Source organism: Xenopus laevis, chromosome 2L, assembly GCF_017654675.1.
Source record: "Xenopus laevis strain J_2021 chromosome 2L, Xenopus_laevis_v10.1, whole genome shotgun sequence".
Lineage (NCBI taxonomy): Eukaryota > Metazoa > Chordata > Amphibia > Anura > Pipidae > Xenopus > Xenopus laevis.
In genome coordinates this window covers 60,604,276-60,631,168 of record NC_054373.1, presented here as the reverse complement: position 1 = coordinate 60,631,168, position 26,893 = coordinate 60,604,276, and the positions used below count along the sequence as shown (strand labels likewise).

The 26,893-nt window shown below is 39.4% G+C and overlaps 1 protein-coding gene across 3 annotated transcripts in view; it reads right to left on the bottom strand.

The window, feature by feature from the left end:
• Positions 1-2,512: 2,512 nt before the first annotated feature.
• Positions 2,513-26,893, bottom strand: part of LOC108708097 (tyrosine-protein kinase Fgr) — a 44,666-nt gene continuing 20,285 nt past the window's right edge. For all 3 annotated transcript variants that reach the window (XM_018246424.2, XM_018246425.2, XM_018246426.2), the window contains exons 3-13: positions 26,670-26,871; positions 25,447-25,546; positions 25,172-25,270; positions 24,563-24,666; positions 24,142-24,291; positions 15,144-15,299; positions 10,705-10,884; positions 9,870-9,946; positions 8,796-8,949; positions 7,268-7,399; positions 2,513-5,528 (exon numbers count right to left, since the gene is read on the bottom strand). In XM_018246424.2, coding sequence (XP_018101913.1) covers positions 5,320-5,528; positions 7,268-7,399; positions 8,796-8,949; positions 9,870-9,946; positions 10,705-10,884; positions 15,144-15,299; positions 24,142-24,291; positions 24,563-24,666; positions 25,172-25,270; positions 25,447-25,546; positions 26,670-26,868 — 1,560 coding nt within the window. In that variant the 5' untranslated portion in view covers positions 26,869-26,871 and the 3' untranslated portion in view covers positions 2,513-5,319. The remainder of the gene's footprint in view (positions 5,529-7,267; positions 7,400-8,795; positions 8,950-9,869; positions 9,947-10,704; positions 10,885-15,143; positions 15,300-24,141; positions 24,292-24,562; positions 24,667-25,171; positions 25,271-25,446; positions 25,547-26,669; positions 26,872-26,893) is intronic.

Here is a 26,893-nt window from a genome sequence, read left to right as displayed (position 1 = left end):
ACCTTCAGTGCTCAGCTGTTGCAGAATTATAGTTGCAATTATTGCATTAATGAAACTTGAGATGGGAATTCTGGGATTTCTTATCTCTAATTGTGGTTGCAGTAGCAAAAGTTGCCCATACATTTGCCATAAAATACTACAGTCCTCTAAAATTGATTTGGTCATCTGTTGGCAGTACTGCATACAGGAGGGGCTAGGAGGTGGGTGAAAAGAGGGCGTCCCCTGGAGCGCCCCCAAGCTTGCGTGTAGTCATTCAGAACTTGCAAGCTGTAGAGCACTGTGTGCTAGGGATCTCTGTGCTTAACAGCTATGGCAGTACTACATTACTACATTAAAGTGACTAAAAGACTTGTACTACTGTCAGAATAAGTATGGCAGAACACAGTCATGACAGGCTTTTGGGCAACAGTGATCACAGGGCTACTAAGTAAGCAGGGCCCTATTTAAAATATTAGACAATTGGTCACCTGGCCCGCTTGGGGTTGTCAACATGGAGGATGGGACCCCAGTGAAAAACATGGCCGGTGCATGCACAACCACTCCTCTGATCCTCCCTAACCCCGCCACACCCCATTGTGTTATATTACAAATGTCACTTTTTCTAGAGAGAGTAGCAGCAGAATGACTTTGTGGACTGAATTTCATACAGCATCAGGTAAAATAATGACATCATAGACAGCTAACAATATTATACAGTAATTATAATACAGCGATCTGCAACCCGTCAGATGCTATTGCAGTAGAATTCCCAGGATCCCCTATAAGAACAGTCATTGCTTTTACAGCCCAGTTGGCCCTACTCATATGTATCACTAATAGCTCTGCTCATTAGGCTTCCTTGTGCAGGCATTGCATTAGTCACTTTGTATGCCTTCCAGGGTTGACTTTTAAACACTGGTTGTTTCATTGCACTCCAACTCTTGTTTCAGCTCCTAAGCTTGTTTCCACATACTTCTGTAACAGCCTTCTCCAGTCTGGTCTACACCTGTTCTCTCCCCTTATCCCCTCCTCCTCTTTTTCTCTAAGGGGACTTATTGTGCAATTTAGTGATACCATGCCAATGACCCTCCAGCTGTTTTGGCTTGAGGCTGACTGAGCATTCTGGGAGACAGATGGAGGGATGTGACTTTGACAGCCCTGTTGTAATTGTTCCTTTCAGAACTCTGCTTCATGCACCAGTACACACTTTCTCTATTATTACTTCCAAAAGCCATCCCCAGAGGGATGTGGAGCATACTTGTTCCCACTTTTCTTTCCCTTTTCTCTGTTCTAGCCATTTGTAGTAGGAAATGAGTATAGAAAGACAGTTTTCTAGCATCAGCATACAGGCCTTATTTATTTATGGGATTTATGTAAATTAGGTTGGGGAAGGAATAATACTTGCACTTTTGGTTTCCTGTCCAATAAATGAGTCATGCAGTATCATAATAACTTCCCCCAACAGCTGAAAGCCTGGCATAGACAGAGACTTATAGCAACACTATTTAGTAATACACACAGCAGTTATAGGCTGAAAAAAATTCCCATAAGTTATTGAGCCCTTTTATCTCCTGTATTGGACAATATTTGACCTGGCACACACCAGCTTTTTCTTAATTATTATTTGAGATGAGACAGTTGAAACGGGTTTGGATTCTTTCTTCTCTAGAAGAAATATGGTTCAAAGAACCTTTGTAAGAATGCCTGACAGTATGTATGTGGGAGACTGGGAGTGGGTTATCATGGTGGTCAATGCCCCAATAGCAATGTCTAGGGTGTTGCCTTATCGTTTGCATATTTGGTCAGCATAAACGAATAAAATCCAAGGTGGATAAAATCCAAGCATGTCATTTGAAGCTGGTGTCTCAGCATACTTTCCATTCCACATCAATCCCCCATAATCCTTGCTTTTAATTCAGACTGATAATTGTGCACAGTTTTACTATTTAAGCATCCTACAAAGGATTTTCCCATGTACAGTCATTCTGACCTTTATTCTTTCCTCTCACAATCCCCCTATTATACTCAGCTGGTGTGTACAATGGATGTTATATACCTGCATGGGTTGTTTTTCCCAGACAGCATTCGCAGTGGGCTTCACACCAGGTATTTTCCCAATAGGGTTCATGTGACAAGCTTAGCCTTTGGGATGTGCTACTTTAAACTGCACAAGGCATCAAGCCGAGATGCTCTTTTTGCTTTCAGTTAATCTCAGTATGCTCTGCATATTTTAATGTGCAAAAATGATGTTATAAGGAAACAAAGTTTCATTATTGTCCAGATATGTTTGATTTAAAGTTCACTTTACAACAAACTTTTGATATGCTGTTGATTGAAATGCTAAACAATTTCCAATCAGCTATTAAATTACATTTTTATTAATTGGCCGCATGATTATTATGCATTTTGGTTGTTGGGGACATTGACCAAAGCAACCAAATAGCAAATAAAACTCTAGGCTGTGGAAGGCTAAATAAAAAGGGAAATAGTCTAAAAACAAATAAACAATAAAGAACATTTGCCACACACTCAATAAGTTAAGCAATAACTTCCTTTATTATTATCCCTTATTATTATTGTTATGATGGGACAGTTGATCCTGACTGTGGAGTAGAGGTTGCCATATTGGTTGGTTAGGTAATTTTTTAGGTATATTACAAAAACAGACATGCCATTATATTGATAGTGCCCCCTCAAAGACAAGTAATATGTCAGCTCCCAATCAAAATGTAATGCAAAGAAAGAAATATTGTCAACACAAAATAATCTATGCTCTCACACATTATGGCCTCTGTATATAAAAATAAAGTAAAGAAAATTTGTACTTGGGAATAGGGTATGTTTTTCCTTTGAGTTGTGTTGTCTGATTTACACAGAACTGGACCCAGAGCATGTACTTTTTTGCCCCAGGCCATAAATGGGACAGCGTGGCACAGTTATTAGCATTTCTACTTCACGGTTTGAGGCTCAGTTCCAACCAAAGTGCTGTCTGCTTGGAGCTTGAATGTTCTTATTGCTTTTATATGGATTTCTTTCTGTTTCCTCTCACACTCAACAAATATACGGATAGTTTAATTGGATCCTAATGAAATTAACCCTGTTGTGCCGGAAATTTGATTGTAAGTTTCACTGGGACAGGGGGGTGGTATGAATGATTGATCTCCCTCTGTTATATGAATGATAATAATGTTAATCAGTTGATCTATAATACATATTGGAATGTAACCAGTGTGGTGGCAGCTGATTAGTAATTGTAGACCTAACAGAACACCCACTCCACCTTTGCCCCCTTCAGGCGCAGCATCTGTCCCCCCCTATAGCTACACCATTGAATTCATGAGTACTTTTTTCTCTTCACAGACAACAGGGCTTGATTGTGGGTTATGGGCGAGTGGACATCTTTCTTGGAATCTTCAACACTAGAGGGGTCCGTTGGGATACAAAATAAGCACATATGGCAATTCTTGCATATTTTTAATACATACCTCAGGGGTGACTAACCTATGGACCTTTAGTTGCAATAGATTTGCAACTTCTTGACTTGCCCAGGACCCTGACAGACAGTTTGTAGATTTGTTTACCTCTCTTTCCGACACCTGAATGAAATCACATCTGCTTTACTGTGTACCCTGGTGTTCAGCATGTGGGCTATAAAAACAGCCGTTTCCCCCTTACCTTGTTATCCTTACTTTAGATTGTAAGCTCTTTCAAGCAAGTTTGTTTCATTTTGACTCTTACAGTTCTGTGTACATGATTCATCTATGCAGTACACCTCTGTTGGTACTCTTAATAGAATATTTTAATTATATTAATGCCCACTCCTACTACTTGTCATTTGAAGAGAGATCCTTCCTACTTTATGCCCATTCCCTACCCCCCACCACCCTTTTACTCTTCTCCCTTCTTGCACCATTAGCCACCAGCACCTCATCTCACCTTCCCTCCTGTTTTCTTCCTTCTCCCCTCAGTAACCCCAGCAGTGAAGGGTGTGGGAGGGGGGCTGGCACTGTATGAAGAGGGAAAGGGCTGGTTCTATGCCAATCAGTCTCTGCACACACAGCAGAAAAAGCCAGCCTGGGAGTTAGGGGGAGGGGGGAGAGGACTTTACACAAGAAGGGAGGTGTGAAAACCTCTGAATCAGCTGAGAGGTGTCTGTAACATAACCCCTGAGAGAGGCAGAAGGAGAGAGAGAAAGACAGAGATGGGGGAGGAGATAGGGAATGATAAAAAGGTTAGGGTACAAAGTTAAACAGAGATTCGGGAAAAGAAGAATCAATAATCCAAGAGTCTCAAATTTGCATCTCTAAAACTCTTGAAAACTACAAATCCCAGCATCCTTAGCCAGAGAACGTACAAGGGCTGAGACATACTTGACAGTGAAAAGAGACAAGAATGTCCGAAGAGACAGAAGAGAATTTAGCAGATGTTCATGATGACCCTTCTGATGCTACATTATTGACTGTATAGTTTCCAGACTTGTAATTTGTCAAACCATATACAATGCTATGTGCAAATTCAACTCCTTCAGGAGCCAACTCTGTAGAACAGCACTCCACAGACTGAATTATTTGTATTTCTTTTTTTTCCAGTTAATTATGATTTCCAGGTAATGAGGGATGCTCAATTTTCCCGACAACAGAATAGATTTGCAAATCATGTGTCTCAAAGTAGTTTTCCCATGAGACAGCATTTAATTACAAGAAAGGCACAAGAATCCCTTTTGCATAGATATCTATTCCTCTTTAAAGATCCCAGGGGTGCTTCTATGTCTACCCATGCATCTGCAACAAACATTTATGTCCACTCCTGCTGGCCATGGTTGGAAAAGTAACTTTCCTGGCCTCAGCAAATTGGTTTGTCTTTTTTGATAAGGGTTCTTATAATGCGCATACACAATAGGATGATCCTCTTTCACAGATTCTTGGGCCTGCCTCTGTTTCTTGTGTTTTCTTTGGGATTGGGCTCACACTGTGATCAATAAAACATGGTCTCCATTATGGTTTTCTCATACGCCTGGAGTCACATTGCTATAGTTCCAACCAGTCCAGCTAGAGGCCTGTGGGCTAAATTGGTCCCCAGGGAGATTTTTTTTTTACCATAATTTTGCCCATGGTCTCCAATGTATGCCATAATTTAAGTGTAAACTAGCCCTTGAACATGTGATCCACATGTTCAGGGGATAGAAAATCCACAGCTCTAAGTGATAATGTTTTGCTTAATCGTGAAGGTAAACATCCTGAGATATTTCTTAGTCATTTTCTTATGATCCTTTTGGGTGACCCTCCTTGTACTGATGATTCTTTAGTTTTATTATGATCATAAAGAAGGTTTTTCCACATTTTATATGTTGTCACCTGGCTGGTATTGGGGCTCGGTGGCGGTGAAGTAATCCTCCAAGAAGGACTGTAAGTATTCAAAAGTTGGTCGTTCCTCTGGGTCCCCTCTCCAACACTGTAACTTTAACTCATGGAGTGAAGGTGGACACCCAGGGGGTGCAGGCATACGATACCCTCTCTCAACTTGCTCTAGAACCTCCCTGTTGCTCATGCCTGAAATAAGAAAAAGAGATTATAATTTTGGAGCTGGGATTAGCAAACACAACGAATGGTTATGTCTTGAAAAAGAAAACTGTAAGGTGGAATTGGAGGCAGAGAGATACTGAAGCACTTTTTCTGCATTTGTCTCTGTGTCTAATTTAGCGTAAAAATATGGAGGCTTGTCAGTGATCTCTTGATAATGATTTTTAGAAATTGCTAACAAGTATGGCACATGGATGCAAGCAAGCTTGAAAAACATAAGTGGCTGTGAAAAGTAGCCTTTCCTCAAGTGGATCAGGCTATCAAAAAAAGTAGGAGCAGTTAGGGTGTAACTATAAAGGAAGCAGACCCTGCGGCTTCAGGGGACCCAGGAAATATATGGGCCCCATGAGGCCCTAATTCATATACAATTTTAATGAATATTGGTAAAACAGGTCAAACATTCTGGGGGCCTGAAAAAAAATTAGCTGTGGGGCCCAATAATATCCAGTGTCGGACTGGCCCGGTGGGACATCAGGAAAAAACCTGGTGGTCCCCCGTCGGGCCAGACCCCCTCTCCTGCATACCGAGGGGGTGCCGTGTGCGCATATACGCAGGGGGCGCCGTCACAGGGGGGGCTGGAAGGGGGCCCTGGTCAGTAGTCCCGGTGGGCCCCGGGCCACCCAGTCCGACCCTGATAATATCTAGTTACGTCACTGGCTGCAACTTTTGGGCAAGGAAGGAAAGGACATGTTGGGAGGTAGGCCCTCAAAATTTGCTGCAGACCTCCTGGCTGGTGTCCATGAGACAGGTTGTACAATAAAATGGAAGTGACTGACAATGGCCTCTTGCAGTAGCCTGTGTCTAGCAAATTAGATTGTAAACTCGGTGATCCCCAGGTACTGGGTAATAAATAACATAAACAACATTTTTACTATAGCAACAAACAGTGGTATAACTTTGGGGGCTCAGGACTCTTGCAAATTTTTTTTGCCCCCTTGCACAAAATCGTTGGTGACCTGTGGATTATGTACAATTGATTTTGATACGCAAAATTGTGGGTCACTTACAAACCCCCATAACAGGCCCCTTGTTCCTCGGGACCCACATGCAGGATCTGCTTCTTTTATAGTTACACCACTAGCACCAAAGGAGAAGTTTATTTTTAAACAGGTGGCAAGTAAATTCTACCTGCTGATTGCTTGCAATGGAATACTAAGCCTGGTGCAAACTCTGCATCTGTTGTTACATTACAATGTTGCTAAGTGATGATGCTAGCTGTGTTCATATTTTAGTATAATGATGACATTCAGAGTAGCCCCCATTGGGATAACAATAGAGGGAGCAGACCCCCACGGCTGTGTGCGTGTGTGTGTGGGGAGGGGGAGCAAGGCCTTGGAAAACAGCTTTACTGATCATGAGTCAGGGAGGCCCTTTGAAATATTTTCTATGGGGGCGCACAGACTTCAAGTTATGCCCCTGAGTTGTCCTGATATGTATTGACTTGAACAAATCATATTTCTGGCCTCAACCTTAAGGTTATTTTAGAAAGGTTTATATTATTGAAAGTATGGAATGGTAATTAAGCAGCAAAAGAAAGCGGATACAGTATGAGGAGAGGGTAGAACTGAAGTGTGACATCAGTGGTGATAAAGAGAGAGTAAGCTAAACAGAAACACACAGAAATATTGTTTTGTTCATATGAATATATGTGCATTCTTTACACCCTCCCTTATGGTCCCCAATCCTGTTGCTAGGCAGATAAAAAGTACCTGGATACGGAATTCGTCCCTTTGTCACCAGCTCACACACCATGATCCCAAATGACCAGACATCTGATTTAATCGTAAATCTACCATACAGAGCAGCTTCAGGGGCCGTCCACTTAATGGGAAATTTGGCACCTGCATAGGGGACACAGTAACCATGGAGTAAGGTATAAAACTGTTCAGATGAGAGGTGCAAGAACACAGACACATTAGAGATCTAATGAAGGAACACTTCTGATAAATAGGTTGGATACAAAATGCTGCTCAAGGATCAGACATTGAAATAAGGCACTCAGGAATAATGTTACAGCAAGGAAATGGCACAGGGCAATAAGATACTTAGTAACTGGGTTGCTAGAAGGCAATGTTACAAGAAAATAAGGCACACAGAGCCAGGTTACGGCAAGGAGATTTTAAAAGGGCACTTAGGAGTTTGGTTGCTAAGAGGATACAATTGGGGCAATTAAGCACACAGAAACCAGGTTCTTGCATCGCAGGGCATCCAGAATTGACTCCTTAAGCTCAACCAATAGGCATGTTTTAATGTTTCTTTAGGGGACAATTTGCTTAGCTTGAAAACACTGGGCAATCATCATGCTTGAGTCTGGGAAATACAATCCTATAGCTTTCTTAAAGGCAAACATACACTTTATTGTTACGGTTATGGCTCATGCATTTTAACTTTTAGATATCAAATAATGAGTATGTACAGCAATGGCACACAGAGGTTTTCAGTAGGCCCAAAACTTATGAAATTTTCCCCATTCATCTCTACAGCAGTGACTTGAAAACAGATGGAAAAATGGCAGCTCATGTTTTCAAATGACAAAAAATGCCACTTAAAAGCATTTGCACAAGCACTTTCTGGGTTTTGCCCTATGGTTAATCTAGTGGTAAATGCAGGTAGTTAAAGATATTTTGGGCCTACGGCTGCCTCTAGAAAAACTAACCGATGATGGCACAAAAACACCACACATGTGCCTTTGCCCTAAGAGAAAGCGGCAAGTGAGGGATGGGATGGTAGTGTATCACCAAATGAAAAGTGTGGTATTTCTGACTAGGATTTTAGAATAACATTTTATACCCTGCAGTCCCAGGAGGTAAACCAGAATGTTCACCAGCAAGGCTCATCCAACATAGTGCAGCATATCTAATCTGCTCACTAAATGTGCCCAGGCCCTTGGACTATGTATTAAGCATAAAATACTTATATGAGGAATACAGTTTGAGACAAATTGTATCCCTTCCTTGATAAAGAAGAGTTAATGATCCCATTTCAACTAAGGCCCTTTGCACATCAAACGGGCAGATATGTTATAACACACACACACACACACACACATATATATATATATATATGTATATATATATATATATATATAAAACATATATATTTAAATTATAACATGTCACCCAGGAACTTCTATTTTTAAGCTGCAGTTAACTGGATGAAGTCTAAAACAAGAAAAGCAGTTGCAGCACTTTTACTTTAATTTACTGTAGTATACATTAAACCAGCATGTGCCCTTACCTTGTCGTGCTGTATACTCATTGTCCTCAATGAGCCGTGCAAGGCCGAAGTCCGCAATCTTGCAAATCAAATTGTCACCCACAAGAATATTGGCAGCTCTGAGATCGCGGTGTATATAATTCATCCGTTCAATATAGGCCATGCCAGATGCTATCTAGAGGAAGGAATTTTGTATTCAGACTAGAGCAAAAATAAAGCAGTCAGGGTAAGAAAATAGCTTGTTTTCCCTGCTGTATAGGAAATGGGAAGAAGGATATCTTATTCAGGGTCACCATTAGTATTCCAATAGCTTATCTACGTATTATTTTTTAAACTGAAACTTTGTATATAATCAGTATGTTCAGTGTATCGACCCACTTATTGTAAGGCTAGTTAAGGCTGTTAAGGCTAATAAGACCCAGCAGAGACACAGTGGAGTGGATGGGAGTGCATTGGGTCCTCTCCTGTGGAGAAAACGTAGGCAGAGATAAGCCTTGTGTCCTTTGCCTAAGGAGTAGGTAGGAAGCTGTTTACTAAAAATTAAAAAATCAATGTCATTACCATTGTGTACAGAGAACTTAATACTCTAAAACATTTAGGGGAGAGATTAATGTCCCTTTTAATGTTCTTACATTTTAAAGCCATTGCATTCAGTTTCTCTTGTTGTTGCTTCGTTAGTAATACAAAGTAAACTACTAATGCTATTTGCCAGTATTTATAGCTTCTGATGCAAAATGCCATTATAAAGGATGATGTCCCCAAAATATTGAAAATGTGTTATCTATATATTTCCATACAACTTCTAGCTCTACAGAGGTCTCCAATTCTAATTATATACTTAATTATGAACCTTGTGATAAAAACAGATTTGAAACTATAACAAAATAACGGATAGTATTTAAAGTATTTAAATATACAGACGCCACCATGGCTAACATGGACCCATTGAATGAATGTTTGAAAGGAGGGTACAAAGGAGGAGGGATATCATTGCCAAACTTACAAAAGGAAATATATAAAAAAAGACAAGATATTAATAGAGAGCAAAGCCAAGATCAGGAAAAGGCATGTAATGAAGGGTGCCACCTCACTCACCTGTGCAGACATGTCTACCAGCTGGGGCAGCTTCAGGAAATGTCCCTCCCCATCTTTCAGATAATCAAGCAAACTGCCTGCAAGGGAATAATACAAAATGGGGCACTTAACAATCATAAATGTAAACCCAGTAGAAGGAGAATTAAAGGAAAACTATACCCCCCAAACAATGTAGGTCTCTATTAAAAGATACTGAGTAAAACAGCTCATGTGTAAAACCCTGCTTCATGTAAATGAACCATTATCATAATAATATACTTTTTTAGTAGTATGTGCCATTGGGTAATCATAAATACTAAATTGCCATTTTAAAAAATAAGGGCCGCCCCCTGAGATCGTAAGATTCACTGTGCACACATACAAACCACATGTAAGGTCACATGAGCCAATTAATAGACAGAGTTCTGCCTTTTGCTTCCTCACTTCTTCCTGTTACAGTTAGTGTTGTAGTATTTCTGGTCAGGTGATCTCTGAGGCAGCACAGATAGAGTCACGAAATGGTGGTTCAAGGCAAGAGATGTAAAAGGGCAATATTTATGTAAATATATATTCCAGTTTGGTAAGATTCTTTAATATGTCATTCAATTTGATATAAACTATCTGTTGCTTAAGTATTCATTTTGGGGGTATAGTTTTCCTTTAATAGTGGTGCAACAGAAGCTGGTATACTGCAACCCCACCATATTTAGGGGTCTGCTGAGTTATAAATGTAGATACATTAGTTCCCTTCCTGTGAAATAGGGGCTCACAATATTCTTGTACTAAGTCATTCCACTGTTCAGAGTCTTAAAAAAACAGTGAGGTTACTTTCCTTGCCTCTACAGCTATATCTTACCTTTTGTCATAAATTCAGTCACAATGTAAATAGGTTCCTCAGAAACAACTGCATACAACTGAACCAGTTTATCATGACGCAACTTCTTCATGATTTGAGCCTCCTCCAAGAAAGCTTCTGGAGACATCGTACCAGGTTTTAGGGTCTTCACAGCCACATTAGTTGTTCCATTCCATGTTCCTGTAGTTTTGGATAGTGACAGAGGAGGGTTTTCATTTAACTAGAAATAAAATTCAAACTTCCTAGTATGATGCCAATCTAAGTACGTATGCTATGAGACAGAGACAGAACTGGAGTTGTTGTCAAAGTAGAACAAACAGTGTGTAATTGGTGGGATCTAGATGGAATCTAGAGGCTCCATAAGTGGAGCAACCCAGTTAGAATGTTATGCAGGTCCAGACTTAGATTCAAAATATGCACTGGCATTTCAGGTACACAGAGGCACAAACCAAAAAGTAGCCTTAAGTGATCCTTGCACACAAACACACCCCCCCTCATATGTAATAAAAGGCACTAAGTTTGCCCACGAAAAGTAACCCATAGCAACCAATAAGTTGTTTGCTTTTAATCAGGTGACCAGTAAATCCTACCTGCTGATTGGTTGCTATAGGTTACTGCTACTGGGCAAATTAGTGCCTTTTAATACATTACCCCCATTAACCCCTTGTTAATCAAACTTTGGATTTGCGTTGTTGTAGAGGTTTTTTCAATATTCAAAAAAGCACAAATGTCCTCTTATGAAAAACCCCAATACAAAAAGTGCAAACAAATAAAGATGCAGAACAAATATGAATATGACAATGACAACCTTGGAATCCTCTTTTTTAAAGCATTTTTGTCAATTACAAGAGAAATAAATCCCAAAAATCTCTAAAACCGTAATGTAATTAAAGATTTTACAATCTGATAATGACACTTTCCATTTTCTTCTACATGGCCTCACCTGGTCATTAGAGTTAGAGTATTAGAGTTTTTAGTGCTGTTTACATTTAATACATTTTCAAAATGTTTGATGTTTAGAGTAAGTATCCAGATACACCATTCTGAGCGATAAAACATTTGATTTGCGGAAACGAGAAATAAATGAACCATAATAAATTGTCCCCTGTATCATAGGTTATGGTTGCCCATGATGTGGAATTCCTGAGTGTCCTCTATTTCCTCTCTTTCTCTAGTATAAATGGTAACTTGCATTTGTAGACTACAAACTTTTTATTGCATATTAAACAGGCGAACATGTGTTAAGCAGAAGCTAGATAAATATGAGGAAATGGTGATCTATTATGTTAATTAAAATGTTTAATGGTTTTGAGTTGTATCGCTTCTTTTACTTTCAAGATAGGGCAATGGCTTCTTCTAGGGCAGAGACACACTCTGCTATTCAGGGAGATTAGTTGCCCGGTGACAAATCTCTTCTTCTTTGGGATGACTAATCTCCCCGAACTGCCTCTCCCGTCTTCCCACTGGCTAGAATGAAAATCATTGGCGGGATGGCACTTGGATTGCTTTGTTTTCCGAAGTCGACCAAAGTTGCCTCACGAGGAAACTTCAGACGACTTCACAAAACGAAGCGATCCGAGTGCCATCCCGCCAATGATTTTCATTCTAGCCGGCGGAGAGGCAGTTTGAGGAGATTAGTCACCCTGATGAAGAGGACTAATCTCCCCGAATCGCAGCGTGTGTCTCTGCTCTAAGAAGCACAACTGCCATCATTGTCATCAGTTGCACTGTGCTCAGTACATGTGAAACAACATTTGACCATCATACAATTGCATCCCTTGTTTGCTGCTCTAATGAAAAGTGTTCTGCAGTATACAAATTTGGGGGATAAATAGCCTGTTAAAGATTAGTCACAGGCTTCCTATTGCTATCAGTGTGTTCATCAAAATATCAAAATATTGTTTGTCACAGAGAGGTAAGGAGAAGTAATATGATCTTTACTTAAGGACAAGGTAATAGTCCAAGGGGGTCTTCTTACTCACAGGGAGAATCTGCTTCATTTCCCACAATTACAGTTCCCAGTACTATAAGTAACTGTAAGACAGTTTTCTTAAGCTTATATAAACTATACCATTTCTCTCTAATTGTTTTAAGACTAGGCCCTGCATTTGAAGTTCTTTGGTGGGCCCTAGGAGGGCCACTCCAACAATGAAACATTCAGTTGTTCTGCTCATTGTACTTTACATGGTTAGTACAAAGCACCACTGGGACAGGGATTTATGGCTAGGAGGAACATCTGCTATGATTTTGAATATATCAACACTATATAACTAAATAATATTAATTGGGTTTATGTTAAACCCAGGAGCATAATATCCCTTTAAAGTAAGTCATAGGCCTGCAATACAAAACCTTGTGTTCTTCTATTTACAGGTTAGTGATATAGTCCTCCTGCCAACCAAGATATATTCTCATTATATGCTATGCCATCTGCCTCCATTGTTATCCTTTATTTCTGCAGTGCATTATAGAGCTCATACATCATTCCCTGCCCCAGTAGTGCTTACATTCTGAAATCCCTGTCAAATGCTGTTTTCAATTTTATCAGGAAAAAATTAACCTTCCTGTGTGTTTTTGGAGAGTGGGAGGAAACCCACACAAGCACAGAGACAAGGTTGCATATAATACCCTGTCTCGAATCAGACCCAGGGTGTCTTGCAGCAGCACCAAACCACTGCACCACTGTGATGCCCATGATGTGTTGTTTCTTTACTCTTGCAAATATGATACATTGATTCACAGCACAGATTGTGATATTTAGCCTGAGGAACTGTGGATTTACAAAAATATATATGTATAATGAAAATCCATGCTGCCATTTTATCACATAATACGCAAATCAGTCTATACAAATGTAAAGGCAATAAGTCTAACAGGTTTCCTAGGATATGTACAGGCTGTTCAGCATTCAATATATAGCAATATGTTAGGCATGCCCTTGATGTATATTGATCTTCTGACACGCATAATCTTCTGCCACAGACAGTCTTGTATATTCACAGGGACTCTTACACTCGCACTGAAGGAACAGAAACCCTGACACTCCTGTTCTACACAGAATGCTCCTGTGGCTGCATACAATAAGGTAATTCTAGAGAACTCAGCCAACAGTGACCTCCACAATAACTGTGTTACAAGAGAACTGCCAAATACAGCAGAGATTTGAAGCACTGAGGCCTACAGATGTTGCTGAAATAGAATTCCCATCATACTTATGAAGCCCACTGGCTGGGGATCATGGGAATGTTAGTTCAATAACTGGATGGAGAACATGAATGTATTCAGTAAGAACTGCAGGGCGGATAGACTGAATGTGCATAAAGACACCTACATTGCATAGCAAAGCAAATAAATATTGTAGATAATAATTATATTTTTGCAATTAAAATGAGTCCTTCTGAGGCCTGATTGACTAAGGTGATTTTGTCCTCTTTTGTCTTTTAACAGTGGAGGGCATGGTGGCTCAATGGTCAGAAGCTTGATTCCAACCTGGGCACTACCTGCAAACATTGAGGCAGGTTAAGAAGCTCTTGATGAAGGTGAACACAGTGTGTAGGGAAATTATTATCTTTAATATTATAGCATTGACATTTTATACCGAGCTTTACAGAGACGATTTGCCTCAGTGCAGCTTATAATCTAAATTCCATATCACACACACAAACTAGAGTAAATTTGTGGTCCCACTTATATTATGCATATGACATTTCCCTGATTTTACATTTTCATGGATTTTACACCATTATTTTCTGGTCTCCTGAAAAACATAAAATGGCTGGTTCTACTGAATAATCTCTAATGTGTAGGCTCGCTGGTTCATAAGGAGAGATATAGGCAAACCTGTTACCATTAAAGGGATACTGTCATGGGAAAACATGTTTTTTTCAAAACGCATCAGTTAATAGTGCTGCTCCAGCAGAATTCTGCACTGAAATCCATTTTTCAAAAGAGGATACAGATTTTGTTATATTCAATTTTGAAATCTGACATGGGGCTAGACATATTGTCATATTTCCCAGCTGCCTTGGCTTTTACTTAATAGTAAAAGCCAAGTCCCACTGAGACTGATTCAGTTACATTAAGTAGAAATAACAGCCTGCTAGAAAGTAATTCCATCCTAAATTGCAAGCACAAGTCACATGACTGGGGCAACAGGGAAACTGACAAAGTGTCTAGCCCCATGTCAGATTTCAAGATTGAATATAAAAAAATCTGTTTGCTCTTTTGAGAAATGGATTTCAGTGCAGAATTCTGCACTATTAACTGATGTTTTTTGGAAAAAACATGTTTTTTTTTAAGTGACCTTTAAAATGTAAGTCTGTCAAGGCTGGTTCAAATTTTTTTGAGCATTTACAACTTAATTGCCTGCAAAATACTACTCCTGTGTCCAGATACGCATGGTACATACAGAAATCTGTTACATTGTGTTAGATCCTTACCCTTCCAGACATCTCCAAAGCAGCCTTGTCCCAGTTTTTTATCCAAACTGATGGAATCTCTAGTTATTTCCCAAGCATCTTTTGCAAGCCCGAGTGTTTGAGGTTTCTGGTTGATACATGGACTTGTAAGCAGATGACACAACCCATCATTGAACTCTGGAAAGACAAAAGGACAGAGAGTAAGGAGGCATGTCTATCTGGTTTATCAGAGGGCATGGTTACATGAGCTGCTAGTGAAAATGTCTTTATTGGTGGCAGGTACTCCAAGAAAAACACATGTCTTATGCCCCATTATTTACATAACATTGGACCAACCTTTGTTGTTATATTACAATCAAAATGGATGGGTACTGGGAGTCGTAGTGGTACAAAAAAGGCAGCAGTCATGGGAAATTACGCCATTCAATAAAGGTACTTGCATCTAAAGCTGCTCCTTGTACTCCCACACAGTTGCTCCTGGTTACGATGCATCTGTTCGGTCTGGATGCCTGCAATTATGGCAATGCTCAAAAGGCCAAGCCCTAGGGCTGCATGCCACCCTGATACTCTGGTACCATGTACTGCTAGTGTTAGAATGAACAATTCTGTACTGGGCACTGTGTGGGAGATTAAAGCAACCATTACATTTCCTGCCTGATATAGGGTTTAACCCATGTATTTTACCACAGATTGGTTTAATTGCATCTAAAAATCATACACAGACTTCATATTGACGCTGCCCTCCATATCTTTGCACTTGCTACTAGTGGTGTAACTATAGAGGAAACAGACCTCATGGTCACGGTGAGGCCTAGGAAACAGGGGGGAGTCTGCTTCCTCCATACACACCTGCTGCAAACTAACTGCAAGGGGCAGGTATAGGTGGACTGGTAGCAGGCCTGGAGGGGCAGGAAGAGGTGGTGAGTTGGTTGTTGCATTCAGGGCCCCTCCAAAGTTTTTTGTTTTTTTTTGTGCAGGGGGCCCAGCACTGCATCCTTACGCCGCTGCTTGCTACCAATGTGTCTATTTCACTTCCTTTTGCAAACTGTGCACCACTGAGGTTGGTGAAGCCTGAAGCTTCCACCATTATTATTATTATTATTAACATGTATTTATATAGCGCCAACATATTGCGTAGCACTGTACACCATTTTCATGTTTCTCACAACAGTGTGCATCTACAGACCAGTGCATTAGCGCACCTAAAGATTCATGCATAAAGTTGACTTAAAGCTGGATCTTCAGGAGTGCAAACTCTCTACTTCACCCTGTGACCCTTTCATTTACTATATCACAGTTACACCACTTCTACTATGCCTACTCATAGATGCTATTATCCCCCTCACTTCTCACTTTTATAGACACTACTTTGTTACCTGTAGGCTCAAGGGGTGAATGTGTGGGTGCATTGCTGAGTTCCCCCATTTTCCCCTTTCATCCAACAACCACTATGTGCAATTCACTCCTGCCTAGACCCTAAAAGAGATTTCTGTGGTACACTGAAACTGGCCAGAAAAAAAGTAACAATTTTACTTTGGTGGAGTGTAGTTAAAAGCTAGAAAGAGAACATATAGATAACAAAAAGCAATAGAATTGGAGGAAAGACTTACTAATAGGTATACAAGGATGCTGCAGGTTGTGCAATATATTTTGAAAGTGTTCCCTTGGAAAATACATTGCAATATAGGAAATCACCACTTGAGTGTGCTGCTGCCTTGCAAAACAAATTCAGCTTTTGTTGGCACTAAGAATGTAGACAGTACAACAAATGTAATAAAAGGAACAAAGTTTGCTACTGGTCTAATTACCTATAGCAACCAATCAATAGAAAACATTCACTGGTCATCTGTTTAAAAGCAAACACATTATTGGTTAGTGCCTTTTATTAGATATGGGGGTATGAATGAAATGGATCCCCTCTTAAAGATAAACAAAATATATATGTTTTATATATTAAAATGATCATAATTAGAAAATTAAGCAAATTTTTACTTTTAACTAACTGCTTCGTTTGAAAAAAAAAACAATAACAAGCTAGAGACAAGCATGTTCATTAAGTTTCAGGTAGACAGATATATAATAATTGCCATACACATAGAGAAAATACACTATTTATAAAAAAATATTCACAGCAGGTGTTTAGAGAAACATAATGGATATTATTATTTACACATGGGGTGGTTTTGGGCCTTTTGCCAGATTTTTTTTTTATTCTGAAAAAGTGCCATAAAAGAATGAAACACTTTTAAATACTAGTATAGGCATCTATCATATCAGCCATTACTAACAAAAAAAAGGCAGTTTCATTTGCAGACTTGCCAAATTACAATCATCCATGCTGGCAGTATACAATGATTCTCAGACAAGGCAATGAAAAATGATTTCATTTTGACTGTTTATGATGAGAAAAATGCCTGAAATCACCCCATGTTCTTTGCCCTAAGCAGGTTATACAGGCCTGTAGTGCCAAGGTCTGGTAGTACTAGAATGAACAGAGCTGCCATGGGTACTCGGTTTTGTGTGGGAGATTCAAACAATTTGTTTCCATCATGTAATGTGTAGGGCATCAAAACAGCCACTTAGCTTTCATGTGCGCTACTTTTTCTTCACTACTAAATGTCCTACGTCTGGGAGGTGTGAAACATTATACTAACTCAGTCCAGTTCTCTTGTGTTCCTAATCGCCCAACTGTAATGGGCCACAGTGCCATTTGAAAACTTATTTTCAAATGTTGGCAGCTATGCTATTTCAATAATTCTAACGCACTTTCTTTTTACTTTTCAGATGAGAACAAAAAAGATTTACTTTCTATGTGTAAATGTTACAGTGGCTTTTTATGACAGTCTGGAATTCTTTTTATTTATATCCATTCAAAAGTCTCCAATTAAGTAGGAATAAAATGTGTTGTCATGCTTTATCTCTGAATTAAAGTCAGTAAACCTATATCAGAAAGACTCATCTGCATTTACAGTATATCTAGCCAGTGAGAACCCTTAATGCTCTCTCCCCCAGGATCCCTAGTTTATTACGTCACAACCCTGCCTTCGATGGCTAGCATCAAATTAATTATATGTTGATGACATTATTAACACATGACAACATTTGCACCCAAATGCAGTAAGAAAAACATGTGCACACAATTTACTAATTTGCATCAATATCTGATGCATCATGCAGAAGTTGCAGAAGAGGCAACTGCTATTGTGTTTGAAATTTGGGGAAAATGTTGCATTGCATTCCCAATGTGGTACTTTGTACATTCTGCATTTGTAAATGAGTCCTAATATCCTTTCATATGTTCATATGTTAGCAACATTTAAACAATGTATAATTATCATAAATGGGCATTAGGGGGTGCTAGAGGTTTTTAAAGGAACAGATGCTGTTTTAAAGTTGCACTTCATTGTGTCATTTTTTAAACAGCATCATATGGTGTTATTATCATTTTGCATTATCATTATTCTTATCAAGTTTAAGTTTTGGAAATACATTAGTTTTGTTTTCCCAATGTTATGTTTCCTAGTAGTTGCTCATTAAGCCTTGATGACTCTTTAAACTGTGAAGTTGGCCATAGGCTATAAGATAAGCTCATTTGGGGGCATTTACCAAACGAACGGATAGTTTCCCAGATATGCCCACCTAAATTTGGCCATAGGGATACGAGCCACATGAGTCAGAACAAGGACCATAACAATGTGACGGTACAGTCCTTAATCCAACATGAAAATCCAACCTGCCCAATTTCCAGCAGTATGTACTGTGCACTGAGCATGATCCCTGACCCATAATAAAGTTTGTCATGAAGCAACCATTTATAAACTAGATGCTGGTATTCCTCTGACGGACGCTGCTGAGAATTTATCAACTAATGTAACTTAAACTTAGTTTAAAAAAAGAAACAAGTTTATCACTCATAAAACCTAAAGTTTAGAAAAGAAAGTACTTTCTAAAAATTACCACTGAAATGGAAAAAATCAAGACAAATAAAGCAAAAATAAAATAATGAAGACAAATTGCAAAGTTGCTAGGAACAGACAGTATATAACAAACTAAAAGTTGAACCATCTCTTTAAGAGCTGCTTCAAAGAGTCTTATCTGGTCCTGGTTTTAAATAAGACCTAATTTATTGAGGTTATTTTTCTATTTATTATATAACATTATCATTTTATTAATTCACACCAGATGAAAATGAATGTATTAGTTCCTTTCCTTTTTTTCTAATCTGATATATGTCCTATAGTGGGATGGATTCACAAAACAAATCATTTTACATAATATATTATTAATAACTGAAATGGAAAAAATCATTATTAATAATATATTATGTAAAATGATTTGTTTTGTGAATCCATCCCATTATAGGACATATATCAGATTAGAAAAAAAGGAAAGGAACTAATACATTCATTTTCATCTGGTGTGAATTAATAAAATGATAATGTTATATAATAAATAGAAAAACAACCTCAATAAATTAGGTCTTATTTAAAACCAGGACCAGATAAGACTCTTTGAAGCAGCTCTTAAAGAGATGGTTCAACTTTTAGTTTGTTATATACTGTCCTATTCCTAGCAACTTTGCAATTTGTCTTCATTATTTTATTTTTGCTTTATTTGTCTTTGTCTTTTACATCTTTCCAGCAGTGTCTTTTTACTGAACCTGGCAGCCAAAAAAAAGTCCTGTTCTGTGAGCTTACAGAACTGTTACTTTTTATTCCATATTTCAATTCAGTCCCCTTCCTCTTCATGTCCCAGTCTCTCATACTGCCTTGCTGCTAAGGTAAACAAGTCCCTAGCAACCAGATTGCTGCTTGAAATCCCAAACTGTAGAACTGCTGAAAAAAAAGCAAAATAAAAGAAAAACTACAAATAATAAAGGAAAACCCAAAATTTATCTCAGACTATCGATGTCTATGACATACAAAAATTTAATTTAAAGGTAAACTACCCATTTAAACAATGCATTTAAAAGTGTTGCCCTATGTCAGATGCTTGAGTGTCTGCTGAGACTGTACAGGAAATGCTGCAGACTGTGTTTCTCAGATGATGCTCATTTTGTATACATGCATATTACATATATACATATTACAAGTAATGAAATCAAGCATTGCATCTCCAAAAGCGATCTAGTACCCCTGTTGATCATTTACCATATCACTCTAAGTAGCCATTTATTGAATTAATAAAGAGCCATTGCAAATGGGGAGGGAAATGAATAAACCCTAATACTATTTAACTATAACAATCAATACTTTTTTTTAGCAAGCTGATATGAAGAGATAGCCCATTAGGGCTCTTACTCACTCGCGTTTTTACCTGCGCTCCCCTGTGCTCCGTTTTTCGGCGTTTAGCCGCAGGGGAGCACAGGAATAGACGCATTTCATTATTTCAAATGGGGCTGTACTCACACAGGCGCATGTAGGCGCCGAACGCAGGTTGAGACGCAACATACTGCATTTTTCCTGCGTTCGGCGCCTAGACGCACCTGTGTGAGTATAGCCCCATTTGAAATAATGAAATGCGCCTAAAAACGGAATGCAGGGGAGCGCAGGTAAAAACGCGAGTGAGTAAGAGCCCTTAGGTAGATGTTCTCAAACACTCAGCACTATACAGTGTATATTAAGTGGTGCACCGTGTCTGCTGCCTCATAAATAGCAGACCTGATGAGACCCCCCTCTGCACTATGGCGTAGGGGCTATGTACAATTCTGTTATGACTATACTAGGAGAGCCAAAATACTGGTTAAGAAAATTCAGGGGCTTCTTACTGTTTATCTTGACAGTAAAGCAAGACAAGATTGTTGTACTTAAAATGAAATGGGAATATACAGTAAATTCACTACCCTATGTAGGCTCAAAAAGTAACTTGTCTCTGTCCACTCAATAACAAGATGAAAATGCATATGTGTTTGCAGAGGCTGGGCTGATGTAAAGCTGTTTCCATCACTCACAGTAGCAGAATTAGCCTCACAGGATGCAGAGAGGTTTGTATTCTCACTAACGTTGCCTTCTGCGTTTATAATTAACCACTAGGCTTTGACCATGAACAGTTTTCTAAGCTTTGCAGTACTGGAGAAATGAAGGGGGAGCTGGGTTAAGACATGAAAATATTTTTGATCATATATGTACTTCATATGGCTCATTTATAAATGAAAGTGCAAAACCACGCCCCAATGTATTATTAAAGGGGTGGTTCACCACCATTTAACTTTTAGTATGTTATAAAATAGACCATTATAAGCAACTTTTCAATTGGTCTTCATTATTTATTTTTATAGCTTTTTTTAATTATTTGCCTTAGTCTTCTAAATCTATCCAGCTTTCAAATGGGTTTCACTGACCACATCTAAAAACAAATGCTCTGTAAGACTACAATTTTATTGTTCTTGCTATTTTTTGTTACTCGTCTTTCTATTCAGGCTCTTTTATATACATTTCTGGACCTGATGAGAGCAAAGGTGGCTTGGATAACCTACTTTGTAACAGTTTTTAAAAGGAACAGTACCAGTTTGTCATAGGACATTGCAACAAATAAATTGTTTGTTAGGGCTCTTACTCACGCGCGTTTTTACCTGCGCTCCCCTGCGTTCCGTTTTTCGGCGCTCAGCCGCAGGGGAGCGCAGGAATAGACGCATTTAATTTTTTCAAATAGGGCTGTACTCACACAGGCGCTCGTAGGCGCCGAACGCAGGAAAAATGCAGCATGTTGCATCTCAACCTGCGTTCAGCGCCTACATGCGCCTGTGTGAGTACAGCCCCATTTGAAAAAATTAAATGCATCTATTCCTGTGCTCCCCTGCGGCTGAACACCGAAAAACGGAACGCAGGGGAGCGCAGGTAAAAACGCTCGTGAGTAAGAGCCCTTAAAGCCATCACTAGTGCTGCACTACACGGAAATGATTCCTTTCCTACCAGCAATCACAACAGCCTTAACTTGCGAGTGATTTTCTAACAACGATTCTAATTAGCATCCACATTACTAAATCAAGAAACATTGTTATGCCCTTTAATCATTGGCTGCCTGCTTTTAATCTGAAATTCTGTAGTGCAAAATGCTGCACCGTGGGAAAAGTCACAACAATTTATGGGTATTGTTGTGCTTCCTCATGTTCACTTGCAGTAACAAACGAGGCCTTTATATGTGTGTTTTTGGGGGGTGTATTGCTCTATGACATGTATCATTGCCATAGGGAAGTGGGTTGTGGACTTTTTTTTAAATTCAAATTCCCATAAGTGGTCCCAATATTTGGTAAGAGACTCTTTTAGCTAATAAAAAGGTGGATGTATGAAAACATTGCCATATCAGTAATTCTGCTAGAGTCTGAAGTATTTCTAGGACATCAGATGAGCACTCATCCCAAATCATATACTCACTGGGATTCTAACATCTACCTACCCTCCTGTTACACAGGGAAATTAATAGCTATTACTTGCAGCTAACTATAGGTAATTGTATTTCTTATCAGGCATAAAACATTGGGCCTCATATAAAACCAATACTTACCAAGCTACAAATAGTAGTTGGTGACCTCCCTGTGCGACATTAGGATAATGGCACATATAACATTTTTTATGCAAGCAGCGAAATCACCAAAGCCAGCTGTGCTGTTATGTGTGCATGCCATGAGCCTTACCCTAAAAAGAGAATTTTTCCACCCACTCTCTACACCCCAAGATCAACCAAAAAAGAAAATACTAGGTACACTTCCATTCTTTTGTAAATAGAATTTTTTGGGACTGGGGCCCAAATTATAAATAAGACATACTAGTTAACTTACAAGCATGAATTCCAGTACTGATATCATTTCTGGTATCTTTACATTGATTTGTGAACTGGCAAAAGATATGTTATGCACAAACAGGACCAGCACACTAACTAAGGGGCAAGTCTCCAAAAGGTTGTGTTTCCACTTTTGACTTAAGAACCACAGGGGATCATCCCCAGGCAAGTGGTGTGCTGGTCCTGTTTGTGCATAGACATTGGGGAGGGTGCTGTGCTCTCCCAGTACTACAGCACTGGACAGCCGTGACTGGGTGTGTCTGCAGACTTTCTATATAAGAGAATATGTTATGGCCCTGCTGAAAGAAGGCTGAATCTAACAACTCTGCATGGTATGAGCTAGCTGCCTCTCGACTTCTTGCATTTTATTGCTCATCGTGCCATGATTGTGAACTTAGCCACAGCAGTGGCAGCAGCACTAGGAGAAAAAAATACAGTGCTACTGCAATATTACCTCATTGTGTCACATCTAAACACATCCCTAGTCTGAGCAATCATATCTGAACATACTGTTCCTGCTATGCCACTTCACAATCAATCTGCTCTTTTATCTACTCTGTAATGAAAGCCTTGTTGCTAGGGGACACTGCAATCTATGAGATACTAGCTTTGCACCTTCCTTTTAGGCCAATTGTATGTGTCCCTGAAGTTGATGGTAATGCTTTTTATTTATGTGCATTTTCCAGTGTCTGTCATAAGCTCTACATTGGCTGCTTCCTTCTCACAACCCATGCTGCACACTTCATATTGTGCCTTATGGCACCCGTGAGGCTCAGACTGGCAAACTGTAAATTCTAGCAAAGGCCAGAGGGACTGCTGTAAGTTGCCATAGACTCTATTTAGTCACCCCCCTGGGGGGTAGTTTGGGCCTCTGTGTACTTGACTTGAAATACCAGGGCTTATTTTGAATGTCAGTCTGGGCTTGGTACCTGTCAGGGGCGCTCTACCAATGATGCGAGATGAGCCACTCGCCTCAGGCGGCATCGCCCACCTGATTTTAAACCCGGAAATTCGGCTCTTCTAGAGCAAAGAGCACAATTGTGCTGTCTGCACTAATGACGTGCACCTCCCCCAACCCCCTCCAGTGCTGAAAAGTTGGGTGTCGTGAGGAGGGGTGGGGGCAGCAAAGGAAGGCCGTCTCAGGAGGGCAAAAAGGCAAGGATAGCCGCTGGTACCTGTATATTATTAATGTCCACGCAGAAAGGAAAGGTTATTTCTGTATAAAGTGCAGTCTTCTTACCACCATAGTGTTCCACCAGCTCCTCCACAGTATTAAACTGGACCCTTGTTGTAATATAAAATCCTCCACTGTCTAGCTTGCGGATCTTGTAATGTTTTGCGTGGTCTCCCCTGCTAGCATCCCAGTCGCGAACAGAAAGGGAGTATGCACCTGTGAAGAACAAACAGTTGCTACAAACAAGAAACTGTGGATAAAAATGGAAAATAGAAAATAGAGTGCAAGGTAAAAGACACGAGGTTGCAAGGATTAGTTAATTTTAATAGTAAGAGGAGACAGATTATCACTTAAAGTGATAAAGTGTGAGAGGTGACTGAAAAGTAAAAATAAGATTATTGTAGGATATTTGTATAGTGATACAAATATATATATATACACACACAGTATCTGAACTCATGCATCCTCATATCCTCATAAGCTTTACCTTTAGTTGTCTCACTCTCCCTGATCATGAAGGTTCCTCTTGGATTCCCCTCACTCAAAAGTAGTCTCTCTGCATCCTTCCGGCCAATCTTTCCAAAGAACCAGCTAATTAGGGAAACGGGTACAATAGAAACCCCATTAACCCCATTCCTCCAGAATATTTGTTTTGTAGATCATGATAAATTATTAAAGATATTCTGACTTCCCCCATAGACACCAAAGAACAGCCAAGTGTTCCATTTTTCATAGTATCTATGCTTACAAGTTTTACAAGTTTACACGTTTTACATGCCCTTTATCCAGAACAGTTAATCTCACAATCCACGCTGTAGCTGCAATGTTTTAGTTATATTACACCATGTTTTTGTGTCTTTATTGTTCTATAAATTCTTCATTCTTATTTTTCTGACATTTATCTAGTTTGTGGTTACATTTATCATAGGGAGAAAAACAGATCTTGCCTGATAACCAAGTTAAGTTATTCATAGAAATTAATACAAATCAGGACTGATTCATTAACTCTTTTTTTTGTAACAGTATTTAGTTATGTTAGCTATTAAATAGTGTTCTGGTCTAAGCATTTTCCCACCAAGTACAGCATTGAACTCACTCTTTTGACTGAATGGAATTCATAGGTGCCACATAATTACTGGGGATGTATCCTGTATTTCCAGAACTTAGCGATCGAGCTTCCCACCAATCACCCTCTCTGTAAAGAGAATAAATAGATGACAAGCATATTATACAGATATGCATATTATACAAAATATATGTTTTATGCTAAAATATATATTTATATCTGTATCTAAATGCTATTTCATCATAAATTGCAAGCATGCACTTAAAGCTCCTGTATATAGTGACAAAGATTTGTTAGTTACTCACGAGTTGTTAATAATATGGAACTTCTCTCCCTTTTGAAAGGTCAGGTCATCCTCTGTGCGAGCATCATAATCGTACAAAGCAATAAACAGGGTTGCCCCTGCTATAGGGATAAAGCAGAAAGAATGATATTCTACCATAAAGAATTATATTTTTAATTACTGTTCTCCACCAGATACACAAAATGTGAAGTGTCTGCCCTTATAATAAGAGGGCCTCGTGAGTTTTGTATTCATAAAGTATTTTTTAAAGATTTGGTAAGTCTTTATGTAACAATACTATGTCCAGAGGGGCAGCCAGTCTAGAAAGTGGTAATTTGATGTTTGCATAAACCATCCCAGACTGACTTATTAAGGAAACTATTATGCAGGTGGGTGGGTCATGGCACGAGCTGAAAGCTTAGAAGGCATAAGGTGAATTTAAATGGCCTACCTAAAGTCATCATATATATAGGTCAGACCCTACAGAAAATCACCCTGGTTGTTATGGCGAAATATATGAAGAAACCTTTTGGTGAGGGGGAGGATGCCAGACAAGTTATTGGAGCTGGTCAGAGCAACCCTGATCCTGCTGCAAGAACTTTTAACAGAAGGCAACTGGCCACTGTAAGGAAGTTTCATGGAACTGTAGCATATAGGTGAAAAGATTGTAAGGGCCACCTTGGCTGTACCAGGGAACATCTGCCTATGGGTCAGTCCTCCAGCTGCCTCTGGAGGAGAGGGGACAATGGAATCCTTTGTTCCTCCTAAAGTCTTGTATGCGGATGGCAGCAGTCAGTTCATTGCTCATTGGGTCACTGGCTTCCAAAAAAAGTCCTCCTACATAAACCGCTCAACTCCATATTTTTCAATAAAGAAACCCTTGCATCTATGCATGGTGGCAAGACTGATCATGCCTGGATTGCACCTGTTTTTTTGCACTTTGAACCAGTTCCTCTGTTATAAATGAGCCATTAATTGTGTTAGAGTATTTCAAAACTACATATTTATAGTAACGGTGTTGAGTAAAGTAAAGGCTGGAAGGGATTCTAATCATTCAAAAACTATGCAGGTTTTGCATGATGTGTAATATAGTATGCACATTGCACTGCATAAAAGGCTAAATGTTGGTTTCTAAGATTGTCCTTATAGTAATTCAGCAGTAGCTTGTTGTTCTCACCAAACTAACAGCACTCGGGCTCGACCCTTCTTAGTTTTGTTAGTGTTATAGACTGTCCACCAATGTACCTGTTACTCCTACTCCCATTCCTCTATGGCTGGGGCCCGACATGACCCCTCCTATTCCCGTATTGATGAATGGTGTGTGGGTTTCTTGAGTTCTAAAAGGCATCTGGCTTGTGGGATCTGGACAATACCTCTGGGGGTTCTCCAGGGCACTCTCCTCCGCCTTTGCCACTTCATCTTCTTTGCACTGTTTGCAGCCCATTACCTTCAAAATGGTGATACTCAAT